At 32.5% G+C, this 14,531-nt stretch overlaps 1 protein-coding gene across 13 annotated transcripts in view; it reads right to left on the bottom strand.

The window, feature by feature from the left end:
* LOC106873450 (dystrophin) overlaps positions 1-14,531 on the bottom strand; it is a 712,951-nt gene that overhangs the window by 502,048 nt on the left and 196,372 nt on the right. For all 13 annotated transcript variants that reach the window (XM_089343243.1, XM_089343268.1, XM_089343278.1 and 10 more), the window contains 7 exons: positions 10,202-10,292; positions 9,722-9,960; positions 5,815-5,994; positions 5,190-5,504; positions 4,370-4,457; positions 3,945-4,186; positions 3,175-3,337 (listed from right to left, as the gene is read on the bottom strand). In XM_089343243.1, coding sequence (XP_089199369.1) covers positions 3,175-3,337; positions 3,945-4,186; positions 4,370-4,457; positions 5,190-5,504; positions 5,815-5,994; positions 9,722-9,960; positions 10,202-10,292 — 1,318 coding nt within the window. The remainder of the gene's footprint in view (positions 1-3,174; positions 3,338-3,944; positions 4,187-4,369; positions 4,458-5,189; positions 5,505-5,814; positions 5,995-9,721; positions 9,961-10,201; positions 10,293-14,531) is intronic.

Below are 14,531 nucleotides of genomic sequence, written 5' to 3'. Positions count from 1 at the left end.
GCTCAATGTTATTGTTGTTCATTCCAAGTAACTTGACAAATGGACTAGATAGAACAGGCAATTGCAGAAAATGAACTATGAGAACTAGTGTGATATGGAGAAAGAAACATGAGTATGAAAAAGGGACATAATGATTGAAGTGACCATATGGAAAAGGAGGAGGAAAAGAAGGAGACAGTGACAGCAGAAAGTAATGAGACAGAGACACGGAAGTTACATTTTTGTTGGTAAGAGAGAAATATGAGAGTATAATAGTTATCAATAATGAGTAACTTGGTAACTGGGGGAAAAGAGAATGGGAGCTAGAAGCATAGAAGAGTAATGTTTGCAAGTAAGAGAACATGAGTTACAGATTATCAAGATGGTGATGGTAAGAGACGAACAGATCTCGATGAAGGACTGGCCAGAAAGTGAGTGAGTGACAGCTAGCAGTACAGGAGTGTATGTGTGTGCACATGCGCACGCATGCACACACCCACACAAAACAAGGGAATTGAAACATTATAAGAATACAAAACCTTATTCAATTATAGATATTTACAACAGACATTTTCTTGGGGAAAAAAAAATCTGGTATTGCACACAATGGATGTATTTTATAGCGTCTAACTTTCTTTCAGGGCTACTACTTATTTCATAGCTTATCATAAAATTATAAATTAAACTGAACAATGTAATAGTTGTGTTAACAAGAGCAATAATATTAAAACATCTTACACATATATTGCATGCTTATCTGTTTATATGATGACATTCAGGTAATATTAAAATTGTTTGTCAAGGCAAAGAAAAGATTTAGCTTAGGATGACAACATGACAAAACACAACACTAAGACAGTAGTACAACAGCAATTGTAATACTCACAGTCTGTATCTTCTGTTAACATGGATGGATATTGGAAGGAAAGCGACAAAGGGAGATACAAAAATACAACGCAGAAAAAAAATGTCAACAAACAGAAAAGCAAAGACGATTAAGAGACATAATGAAACACTGGAAAATGAGACATACAGAGGTCGGAAGGTTGAATATTCTTGAGATTATACACAATGATATTGTCATTTATTACATTATTTTCTTTATAAATAAAACATTTAAACCCAAAAGATTTTTAGCCAACTTAAAAACTAATTTAAAAGTATTTTAGAGATTGAAATATTTTCCTAAAAGAGAATGATCATTAAAATTAAAACTTTTAGGTAATAGAGTTGTTCCTTTTTTTAATCATTCAGTTTTCAAGGGTCCAGTACTTAAGTAACATACTTCACTGAAACAGGTATGTGTAAGCATTTACATGCATAAGTATGTCTTGTTTATAAACATGGGGAAGAGAACTCGATACGTAGTGAAGAGTACATATAATCTTATTTTATTTTCATTAGCTGTTAATACTAAAAGAGTTGCTCAAGAACCTGGAGTTTTATACTAAACTGTTTTATAAGTGCATTTGCATGAAATATGAAACTCTCTGCTTATATGTACCTTTTGTAGTAGTCTCAACTAACAACAAATTTAGAGAGAGAAGCAGAGTACAAGAAAATATCATTTCAAGATAATATATATCAAACTAATATTTTATACAATATATACATTTATCATTCCCCAATAGAGTAAATGTGAGATTAATGTTATAAGATTAAGTTTCTGGAATAGTGAGTGTCAGTAATTATGTGGTGTTTATAATCAATATATACTACTCTGCTTGTTGCAGTTACCCAACATATTCTATTTTATTTTACTTAGATTTTCAGAGTGAGAAATGAAAAAAGAATCCACTCCAAAGTATAAAAATTAAAATTATTAAAAGCCAACAGACCGAAAGTTGCATGCTTTTGGGAAAACTATATTTTAAATCATCCACGACATTAAACAAGTAATTTTCCATTGAAAAACAATTCAGTAGAATCTACCTCTATTTGATGTCATTACAATTATCAAATCAAGCATGTTCAAATCTAAAATAAATTTTGTTTTTACATCTTTTATCTTTTACTTGTTCCAGTCATTAGACAGTTGCCTTGCTGGGACACTGCCTTGAATTTTTTGTTGAATGAATTAACCCAATACTTATTTTTTAAACCTGGTACTTATTCTATCAGTCTTTTTTGCCGAACTGCTAAGTTACAGGGATGTAAACACACCAACACCAGTTGTCAAGTGGTGATGGGGGAACAAACACAGACACAAAGACACACATATAAATATATAGATCGATATATACAACTGGCTTCTTTCAGTTTCTGTCTACCAAATCCATTCACAAGGCTTCAGTTGGCCTAAGGTTATAGTAGAAGACACTTGCCTAAGGTGTCACACAGTGGGACTGAATCCGGAACCATGTGGTTGGGAAGCAAGCTTCTTACCAAACAGCCACTCCTGCACCTATTTATCCATATTTACTCAATATCAATTCTCATGTTTCTATAAAAACACTTGCCTTTCTTCTACACATCTCTCAAATTTACATAACATTTCTACCAAACCTGTTACAAATAGCAGACAAACATTCTTCAAACCACGCAGTCACAGAGTACCATCTTAAAAATAGGAGGTTACATTGGATAATATGGCTTTAGAAATACTGTTTGAAAAGAAAAAAACAAAAACAAGATGTTCACAGCAAAAATATTGCTGATCAAACATCAACAAACATTCATTACATCTCTCAATTTCATATTGAAAAATGTATAGTTATCAACCTAGTTTATTCTTTATTCTTTGTAGCTGCTCTTCTGTATTTAATACTTATGTTTTCATATCAGGCTCACACTTCTGATCACATGTACCATACACTGTCATTCAGAGAAAGGATTCTTTTATAAACAAAAGGAATCATTTCTTCTGTTCTTTAAATGTAATACACTATCTTAAGTTCCAATGAGGGCATTTAAATAAACTAAGTAAATCAAGTGACTTACCTACTAAAACATGCTAATATAATAAACAAGAAATAAAAGACTTTTCCATGAAGTAAGAAACAAGCATTTTGAATTAGCATCAGTTTAATGACATTTTTTATGCTACCTTGCATTGACATGTTTTTAACCTCAGAGCCCCATTTTCGGGGGTCTGCAACAAATACTTCAGCATAAAACAATATTTTCCTATAATTTCTGCACAAAGACATTACTCAGGATCATATAATGATTGAATAAACATAGTATGAAACCTACCTATCTTCTGATAAATAGCTTCCCACCGCTGATTAAATGCATCAAGATCAAACTGAACTTTCTCTTTCTTTCCTGTCTTCTTCTCTTGTTGCAACAAAGCATTTGCTTGCACTTTAAGATGTTCAACACGTTCTTCTTGGGACTTCATGTCTTTTAATTTTACCTTTTACAAATTACAGAAGGTCTTTTTAAAAACATACAACTTCACTAAATAAAATATATAGTATATAAGTAATGTAGCATTGTTTGGTTGCATATTAATGCTTTTTCAAGCATGCACACCCTGAAACAAATATTTAATTAATTATTAATCAAAAAATTGAATTTAATTTAACCATGCTTTGTACATGTTATTTTTGGTCGTAGTGAAAGACCTGGGAGGTAATGAGCTTTGTGAGACAGACTGCTTCATGGAAAAATACATTAAAGTCAATACTTCCATAATAAACTAACAATCTATTCAGGATTTCAATATCCATGAATTCAAACATATGAATGGCTTGTTTTGAAATGGACTAAATCTAAACAATTTATGTATGTTTATGAGATCACTAAAATTAGGCATTGTGAATCCAAATAAATCCATAAGCCTATTACATGCAATATGTAAACCCTAATATCCAGCTTTTATGAACTTCTTTAGAATAAACACAATATCAATAAAAATGAAGTACCCCTTTATTTTTAAACAATAGTTATAAAATTATCCATGTTAGAAACAGTGACTAAAACACTCTTTCCCCAATATACAGAATGAAAGTTTAACTTACTCTGCATTGCTCTAACTGATGACTGATTTCAAGAGTTTCTTCTGAAATGTTCTCTGCAGTAGATGCCCATCTCTCATAATTCAACATCAAATCTTTCAGTGAATTCAGTTCGTCATAAAACTTTTTAGCTTCAATTTCCAGAAAAACCTTACTATGTGTCTCATTCAGAAGTTGATTGATAATTTTCCATCTTTCTTCCAGCTCTTGTGTCAGCTTAGAAATATTATCATAATTTTCACCGCCTTAAAAAATAAAATAAAATGCTAATATAATTTAGCTTCAGAACAAATTTTTATTTAAAAGCAATAAAAATTTTAACAATTAAACAAGCAAAACAGTTCATCTCAAATTAAGAGGGTCCTTTGAATATCAATCATTATAAGAGAATTAGTTTACACATATTTCTTATATACATAAAAACTTACCAAATTTTAATTCTTCAATTAATTTTTTCCCAGTTTCCAAGAGTGAAGATACTTTATCATGGTGAGTTTTCACATCATTTTTTGTATCCTGTCAAAAGAAATAGTTCTATAAGATAAAATGTTCTTTTTTCTTTCTTTTTGTTTTTTCAAATTTCGATGGAAATATAAACTTTTTTGGCAGGGTCTCACATGTAAAATATAATTAGTTGAAATATTTCAGTCAACTGAGACATAGTCCATGAAATTTATAGGCAAAACTCTGAGTGCAATAAGATCAGTTGACTGAAAGTTTTACACAATACAAAACCAAATTGGGTAGATTTGATCTTTAAAAATCAACTGGTAAAGTTATTGAAAGAAGCTTATAATGAAATAAGTGATAACTTAAAAATTTTAAGCAGTGCAATTATTAATTATTACATGAATTAATGGTAAAAAGTGATTTATGGGAATACCTTATAAGTTTTAGAGAATAATTCTCAGTGAAATTGTTTCCTGGTTTCTAAGTTTTTAACAGAAAACATTAATAAGAAAAAAGATTCCTTCATAATTCAAAAGAAAATTGTTATCAGATTTTTAAACAGTACTATAATCTGAATGCTCTTCCTATCTCTAATTATTCAACTATAAAATAAGTATAGACTATACAATGTGGTTTTGGTCAGAAGTATAGTCAGATGTTATGATTGTAAGATTTGAAGTCATGACTTTAATGACATTAGCTTGGCATCATAACCACATGTTATAAATTTTTTTAGAAATAGTAACTGTTAATACAATCAGAAACATAGAATTTAAGATTTCAAAGAAATAAAAGTACCTGAATTAAAACAAATTGCTCCTCTTCAGAAAACTCTTCTTGAGAAGCAAGGAAAGGATCTTCAACATCATCATCATCATCATCGTCGTCATCATCAACAGATAGCAATGCTAATGTTGATTCTGTCTTCTCAAACCAATCTTTCATTTTTTTCATATCTATTTCAAATTCTAACCGTAAAGCTGTATCAGTTTTGCGCTTTTTCACCACATCAGGTGAAGTTGTTGGTTCAGACTTTGTCTCTCGAACTTTCTCTTCAGCAAGAATCTCCTCGAGATCTGTTATTTTACTAAGTTCAACTCCAGACCCAGCAATCTGAAATCAAATTAATTATATTTAAAATTTTCCTATCTTAGTAAAATCAAACAAACAAAAGCTATCCATAAATAATTTGCAGTAGAGAAAAAAATAAGAGACATGACGGTCAAAATGGCTTAACAAATTTCAAAAGCTGCCACTCATATGATTTCAAAATTAGTAAGCTTAAATTTCTAGGACTATATATAGTATTTTGTAATGGAAACTTTTTAATTCATTTCAATATTTAACAAATATCTTCATAATTTATAAACACCTAATATTAGCTTAGAATTAAAAAGTAAAATTTATATAATTTTGATGTTACCTCTTGGCTCTGTGTTCCCATGTTCTGAACCAGATTTTCCCATCGCTCTTGTACATCTTCAAGTTCAGCACTTATACGTTGAACAGCTTCTTTATCCTCTAGATTCTGGACAATTTGCTGACCGCACTCATATAGTTCATCAAAAGACTGTACTTGTACTTCCATTTCTTTTTCAATGGCCTAAAATGATAAAACAACTGGAATTTTACTCAGTGTAAGTTAGAAACCAGACAATTTTTTTTAAACATGTTTTAAATACTTTAGCAGAAGAACAATGTCCAAGATAGCTTCATCAGTTCTCTCATATTGAGTCCCCACTACTCGAATAACAAAACCTAAAGAAGGTTTGCTCTAGGTCAACTTAAATCATACAGATCTATGACTAAGGGATTATCCAGCAGTGATAATCTCAGCAATTTTGCTGGTAGTGCACCTTGGAGGAATAATATATTCACCAGTAGTACCCAACCATAGAAGATATTTTTTACTTCTCCCTTCTCTTCCCTCATTCCCTATTCGCAACTCATATTCATCTGGTTGAACTTGCTCAGTTTATTCATTCAAATCTTCCATTGGCAAATGATACCCATTATCATCAGGTTTATAGATGTTAGCAGTAATACATTTTGGTGATTCTTGATCCCACAAACATTCTTCTGCCCAGCATCATGTGAACATCACTAGTGACTAGCAGTTGACTATTTTATAAAAGCAGCACACCTACCATGCTGTTTCCAAATACCATATGTAACCCTAAGCTAAATATCTGTCAGATGTTATATCTTGCCAAAGAACACCATAGGTTTGGCCTATTAGTCTTATTTCCACTTCTACCACTAATAACTGTATCCAGAGGTTGTATTCCTATCCACCACTTTGGGGCTCCCTACAGTGATGTTTCCTCTTCCACACTAATAGGAAAGAAACTTCACTCTCAGTACTCCCAATTTATTTATCCTGCAACACCAAGTTATAATTCTGAAATTCTTCAAATGCCTCTATGCCCAATCTTGAAAGGTTCAATAAGAATGACACAGTCTTTTTGTTTTGCCCTCAACCACTGGTTCTGTTGACTTATACTATTCTCATATCTGCACAAAAATGTGGTTTTACACTCACATTTTCTTGTATCCTGTCTCTGTCTGAATGTTATCCCCATGGTTTTTCATTTCCTTACCCTTACATGTTCTAAGGTGCATTATTTTAGTTATGGAAGAAGTGTTGCCAAGGCTGATGGCCTTGCTGCAACTGGAGGTACTTTACACTAGGCATATATGTATGCAAGATGGTGAGACTGGTGAAGTGGAAGATAGATTTGAGGAAGATTTAACAAGTGTAAGTGGAGTGGAGTTGGATGCAAAGCAGATGGTAAAGGTGAAGGCTTTCACTGCAACTTTATTACTCACAAATAAATCATGGTTGGAAGAAAAGAAGCTTTCACAATGTTGGCAAGAAGATAGGCAGATATGCTGCAGTTCAAAATAAGGGTGAGCTTGAGGTCTATGATGTTAGGAGGAATCATTCATGGCTCAAATTGAGAAATGCAAAAGATTTAGCTTCTGCATTAGTGGCATCAGTATGCGATAAAAGTAAGAGCCAATAGGAGTTGTAAGTACTGAGAACAATGACTTTGGAAAGGGTTGAAGTGAGGTATGTATCCTCAGTGCAGGAGGAGATATGGTTGAAATGGTGGCAGTAGTTCAGAGTTCTAAAGAGTAGCAGCAGAAGAGAATGTATTTGGAGGAATGAAAAAGGGAAACTTTAAGGCAGAGTAAATGGAAGTCATTATTGCAGGTATCCAGGTGAGAAAGATGAGTAACAGGGAGAGCAGAGTCTACATAAGTAGAGACACCACATTTCAAAGTGAAATTTCAATAAAGAATGTAGCATATAAATTATGAATAGAAGGTAAAAAAGTTTGTACTTCAGAGATTTCTGTGTTACTAAGAGATGATGGGTAAGATCAAAGATAAAATGAAGTCCATAGATGTTGGAGAATGGAACATTGGTGTTCTAATTTTGACACCTTGGAGAAGTGTAAAGGTGCATTGAGAAACCCTGGTCTGAAAGCTTGCAACACAGCAATCTGTCAAATACACCTGGTGGCCAGCTGGTGATGGTAAACTAAGCAGCATGATGTACCTACTACCCTTAAAGAGGAGGGAGGTATGGGTTCTAAGCCATTTAAAACAGAACTACTTAAGAAGAAAAGTGACCAACAGACCAAGAGGTAAAAAATATGTGTGGTCCCATTGCCTTCTACAATAGTGTCCATTTACCCCAGACAACAATTCACTAGTAGTGTATGGAGAACAGGGAGAGGGGTAGACAGAGGAAGACAATGATTTTGTTAGTAGTTAGTGGCTGACACTACAAGCAAGATCACTAGTCTATAAATAGATTCAGGCCAAGTTCAAAGAAAAATAAAAGTTTTAATGATATGGTTGTTCAATGTCACTCTTCTGCAAAGTTCATTTACTTTTGTTTTTCCATTACTTCGTATTTGTAGTCAATAGAACTACACTGTTGCATGTTAAGGATCCAATTGAAACGGTTTCATTTATTCTATCTAATATTTGAAATTAGTCTAATAACAAAATCATACTGACAATACTTATATGATCTACTTAAAATAACAAAACTTATTTGTATAGATATAAGATATAGTCAAAGTAGTTTCTGCATTCTTTCATAAAATCTTATTACAAAGAAAATCTATTTTTAGATATTTCATTTAGATCTAAATTTATGAATCTGACTGAAGAAATGTGTTCTTTCAATTTTGATGTAAAGATTATTTTTAAACAATAAGGTACTTTAATTAAAGGATCTAGTTGGTTTGACTTCCAGCATTTCAAAAATTAAAGTTTATTGAATGGAATATTAATATACTTTCCTAAGCGGAGTTGCTGGAGTATTTTAACTTTTTCCAGAAAAATGTTTTTAAAAAGTTATAGAGGTTTAAAGTTTGATCATTTTCACCCTGTCAGGAACCAGGATTTGGAAGCTGTCATTTTGTGCATGACTGTACATGTCAACATTCTGAAAATAGCACGTGTTTTTATATGAAACTGTAAACAAATCAAACTCTGTTTAACGCATGACATATAACCCCTCATAACTTTTTTAAAATTTGCAGAAAAGTTTTGCGAATTTGTACTCTATACACAGGGATTCATAGGATTATGCAAATAAAATTTCAATTGGTGGGGGAAGGGGGGTGATTTAAGGCATATTCAGCTGTTATTTTTAGCACATCTCACAACCAGGGTAGAAGCAACAGATCACAGTGTCAATGTGCATGGCATTGTGTAGAATATATTTGTCAATACATGTGCTTTCTCACTGACAAAAGAGTTCTCATGTTTGACTTGTTACTATGGAAACAGACATGAACGTGTCTGTGACTTACGATTAGCTAAAATTACCCCAAAATCTCAAATTTAATTGCTACTAACTCTTTATTTATTGATTTATAGCGAAAATGATTTTTACGTCATTCATTAGCCTATAAATATGTATCACTACACTGAATATGAAATTGAATTGAACAGAAAATGATGCTGGCAGCCAAATCAACGTGATCCTAATTAAATATCTCAGGTGTTGTAACTAAGATTATAATTTTACAGATTATTAACAATAAAAGATTTTTCAATAAGAACATACATACATTTCAGTGAGCAGTCATCTAATGGTGATCATAGATAAAAGCAATCAAAATTAAGTGTGAATAAGAAAACTATTTCATTCTCAAGTTGAGGTTAATAGTCAAAAGAGATTATTTATTAAGTGTAATGCATCCTAAACAAAACATTATAATAATACACAAAATACACTACAATATTTAAATCATTTAAAAATAAATGAAGATAAAACTAAAACTGTAATAATTAAACTTCCATACCTTCAAATTTTTTACTTGTTCAGAAACTTCAGCTGGATCTTTCAGAGTAGCTTTACGCATTTTTACAAGTTTTTCTTCTTGACAATTAAGCCAGTTACAAAATGCTTTTAATCCATCAGAATAAAACTGCCATTTTAATAAGACATCTTGTAGTAATAACCGTCTCTGTTCAGTTAGTCTACATACATCATCCCAACGTTTGACAAGTTTTTCAAGTTGATGTCCAAGAGCTTCACAAGCTATAAAGCCATAGAAGAAAACACTTTTCATTAGATTACCTTTATGTAATTTTTAAAATTTTCAACAATGAAGAATGAAACTTAAACAGTTAATCAAAGATCAAATCAATCCCTTTATACTTAAGGAATTCTGTCCAAGAAAACACAAGACCTAAATCAAAATACCAACCTTTGCTAAAAGCTTCAAAGTTTCTAATTTAGGAAACTTTTTAAAAAGTTTCAAAATACATAATTCACCTACCTGTTTCAGAACTGGAATCATCCACAACAACAACCATATTATGAAGGGAATCAACTAGTTTCTGCTTTTGTTCAACAGAATGTTGCACTTTCTGCAATACAAGATTTCGAAAATCAATAGAATTCAGCATAACTGATGTATTGTATTAAAATTCCATAATCAAAAGCACATTCTACCATTTGAAATCAAGTTCTTTCTTCTCCCCATCTGCCAATCTTCTTCAACTGAACACTAACAGAAAGCCAGTTAACATTGACAAATTTATAAACTGAAATCTATATACACTACTCCTTTCTTTTAATGGTTTCACTCAAGAGTTTAGTCAATCATCTTGTACTCAGTACATCATCATCATCCTCTATCTGCTTTCTTTGCTGGCATAGGCTGGACAGGTTGCTGCTGCATCCCTAGATGGGTTGGACCACATCTCCCTCATAAATTTTGATTTTGGTTTGATTTCTACAGCTACAATGCTCTTTTTATTACCAACCACTTGACAGAATATACTGGGTACATTTTTTTGTGGCACCAATATTAGGCAGGTTGTCATGTTTACAACAAGACTAAAGGGACTTCTTGCCCTCACACTAAAACAGAGTGCACTGAGTGCATTTTATCATGGTACCAGCAGGAGAGGGGATAAAAGTGAGAGCATAACTGATACCAACAGGGGCGTAGCTAGGGTGGGGCAAGCAGGGCACATGCCCTGGGTGTCATTTTAAGGTGGGGGAGGGGGCAATTTTGGCCAAGATTATTTTCTAATTTAGCCATTAAAAAAAAATTCAAAACCGTTTCAGACATGGTTTGTTTTGCTTATCGCCATGCAATTTTTTAAAACCAGTTACCCATTTTTTCTATGCAAGCTTCAACTTTTTGGTGGTGGTGGTGGTGGTGGTGGTGGCAGGAGTGCAATTTTGCTGCTTGCCCTGGGTGCCACTTACCCTAGCTACAGCCATGGATACCAATGATGAGTGAATGACTGATGTCAATACCCAGCAGCATAGAATAGGCAGCATAGAATAGGCAGCATAGAATAGGCAGCATAGAATAGTGAAGAGAAAGAGAGAGAGAGAGAGAGAGAGAGAGAGAGAGAGAGAGAGAGAGAGAGAGAGATACAATGAAATATCATCTTAGTAACAAGAGTGTGATCTCTGATACATTTGCTCAAGCATACACTGGCCCAGTTTTTATTACTTCCATGCTTGCTAACATCAACAATAGTTTGTCATCTACAAAGGATTTGAGGAAAACCTGCACTTTTTGTGGGGTCTAGGCTCAACTAAATCTTCAGTTCTATTGCTCTCTTTAAGGTACACTTATCAAAATACAAAGCTTCCAGGACAGCTTAGTATAAACATCAAAGCCCCTTTGCTTAGTGTTTTATATAAAACATATTTACTTAGGATAGTTTCTTTGTTGTTTTTTCATATGTCAATATTCATATTGGGACATAGTGATCAGATGTCTGGATCTCTTGTTCAACTTTTGAGGGCTGCCAAAATATATATACTCTGATCAAGGCACTTCTTTCATGTCAAGGGTTTAAAAGATTATCTCTCCCAGAGTTGACTTGCATCAATTCATACTAATCTGTATTACTCTATTAAGAATGAACAAGCAGAAAGATTCAAAGGTACCATATGAAGGTACCTTTAGAGAAGTGTTGGGAATTGGTGTTTTTTCAGGTACTCTTCTCCCAAAGATTACCATTATCTACAGCATCAATTGCTACATCCCATGAATGTTTCTTTGCTTTTCAATGCCACTCTTCCTCTGGAAATTCACTGTTCTCCTGGCTAAATACTCCTAAGGAAATTTATGAGCAATAAGAACAAACCATAAGTAAATCAAGTTGAACTTCTTGATAGTAATATAACTTGTGCTAACATCAAGTCTCTAGATGGACAGCATCTAGTGTTTCTGTTCATGACTTGCTACTTTATCTTGAAGACCAGACAATCCCTACCTCTCCTATTGTGGAACAAAGTATAAGAAACCTGACAGTGCTAGGGACCAAATGATAGAGAAGATATGATGTGGAGGAAGATGAAACAACAGCTCTACAGGAATTAAGGAGATCCAGCCTTATATTCAAACCTTTCAATCGATATGGGTGAAAGTAATCCCATAAAATTGTATGATTCTGGTAAAGATTTTCTGAAAGAGAAGAATGTAATAATACTATTATTTAATGTGCATATGTGTGTATTTCCATACTTACAACCAGAACTGAATATTACAAGTGGAGGTAGTCCAAGTGGCCATAGTAATAACACATACAACAATATGATATTCTGAACTATAACAAAACAACTGAGTTGACTAAAGCTTGAAAAGCAGTCATCAAGTTCTTTTGTTATCACTACAAGTGTCAAGACAATGTTTGCCATTAAGATGTTAATAATTGTCTAATTTAGAAAGGTTATATCAATCTGAAACTCTATCCCAAAGATTCACCGTATCTTAATTAACAATACAAATATAACTTGAGTAAAAGTAGATAGGAAAAAAAAAATTGCAGCATTTCAACTGTAAATACAGAATATCTTCCTTTCTATAAATTAGTAATTTTTATCTGTTTATCTGATTAGTAATTCTATTTGAAGGAAGAAAAAAAAAAATGACAAATGACCATATCAAATTCTGGATGGGTGGGTGGAAATCTTTTATCCTGAAAATAATAATAAATAAATAACAATAAACATCATAAAAGCAATGACAGTAAGTTCAAAGTCATTTTGAACAAAGTGTTAATTTATGCAAACAGAGAAGGCAGATCATGTTAACTGCTTTTGGTATTTGTGTCTGCAAAGAAATGTCAGAGAAAATAAGTGACCTACAGTTGTTAACAATGAACAGATGAAATATCAGCTAACAGTTTATATAGTAAGCAAGAGACCTTTATGCCAAATTTAGAAAAATAATTCTTTTCAGATATATTTGCAAAGTGTTTAGCCACTTAAATCTGACATGATTTTTATCATTTACAAAATGTATTTTCCAATTTAATGGAAAATCAGAAATAAGTTGGAGGATAGCAGAGGGAGATACATGCCAAACGTTATCTTCTAGAGGAATCAGAAATTATTTTTATGTCACTTATGAAACCTTTCTACAAAGAGAATATCTCTAACTAGTAATCACTCCTTGCTTGAATAAGAAGTTATAGTAATATAAAATTTGACACAAGAAACAGAGTTTATCAAAGATAAGAAAGGAAAATGAAATGCTGGGATGTGTAGCAAGAACAAAATGAAGAGGTGTGAGAGTAAGAGAAAACGAGAAACAGTGAAGTTGTAAAACTATGAAAAGGCAAAGGAAAAAACAATGGAGAGGTGAGGTTACAGGAATAATAAAGATTGAAACTATTTGAGGCAGAGTAGGAGAAAGAGTTAGGGAGAAGGAAGCTGATATATGACAAAGAAGTTAGGTTAATAGATAATAGGAGGGAATAGGGTTGATGAGAGGGAAGGTTACAAGTGCACATGACAGAGTTAGAAACTTTGCAAGATTCTGGGAAAGGGGAAAAAAAGTTACAAGAGGATAAGGAATTAAGAGCTAGCACAGAGAAAAACAAAAACAAAAAAAAGAGAGAAAAGATAGGAAAAGAAAAAGTAATTGAAGTTATGAGAGAACAGAATGAGAGGCCATAGAATAGCAGAAGGAAAAAAGAAAAGGAAAACTAACAAGATATGAGAATGGATAGTTAGGAGATGATATAGAAGAATTTGCAATTAGAGGAAATGCTAATTATAAATAAAATGGGCCTACAATATAGAGGGCAGACAGACAGACAGAGAAAATTAACAGGAACAAAAAAAAAAAAAAAATTGGATACATTTTCTACACCCAAGTAGCTGGGGATTCATTTTATTAATGTGGAAGTCATTAATATAAAATAAATGCCTACTAAATCAAAGCAACATTTAACAAAATATGACAACTTAGCAATTTGGAAACAGGAAAATGAAACATTAAATATGACAAAACAAAGTTATGAACAAGCTTATTCATCAGTTAAATATACTTATCATAATACAGCAGATGCAAAATTCAATATATCTCAAGTCTTAAAATATCTACTCCATCAAATAAATGAATTAAATATGTACATTAAGAGATTTTAATAGTGAGGTCATAATGTTGATACATATTGGGAGTTACCAATAAATATTCAAGAAAATGTTTCTAAAATTCATACATTCGCTTTACAGGCATTTGGATTTTAGGTTCAGTCCCACTGCAAGATACCTTGTCCAAGTGTCTTTAACATCACCAAACCAAACAAAGTGGAATTGGTAGATGGAAACTGAAAGTAACTCATGTGTGC

Source organism: Octopus bimaculoides, chromosome 2, assembly GCF_046866305.1.
Source record: "Octopus bimaculoides isolate indiv1 chromosome 2, ASM4686630v1, whole genome shotgun sequence".
Lineage (NCBI taxonomy): Eukaryota > Metazoa > Mollusca > Cephalopoda > Octopoda > Octopodidae > Octopus > Octopus bimaculoides.
The sequence above is the reverse complement of the archived record's forward strand: the minus strand, read 5'-3'. Positions and strand labels throughout refer to the sequence as shown.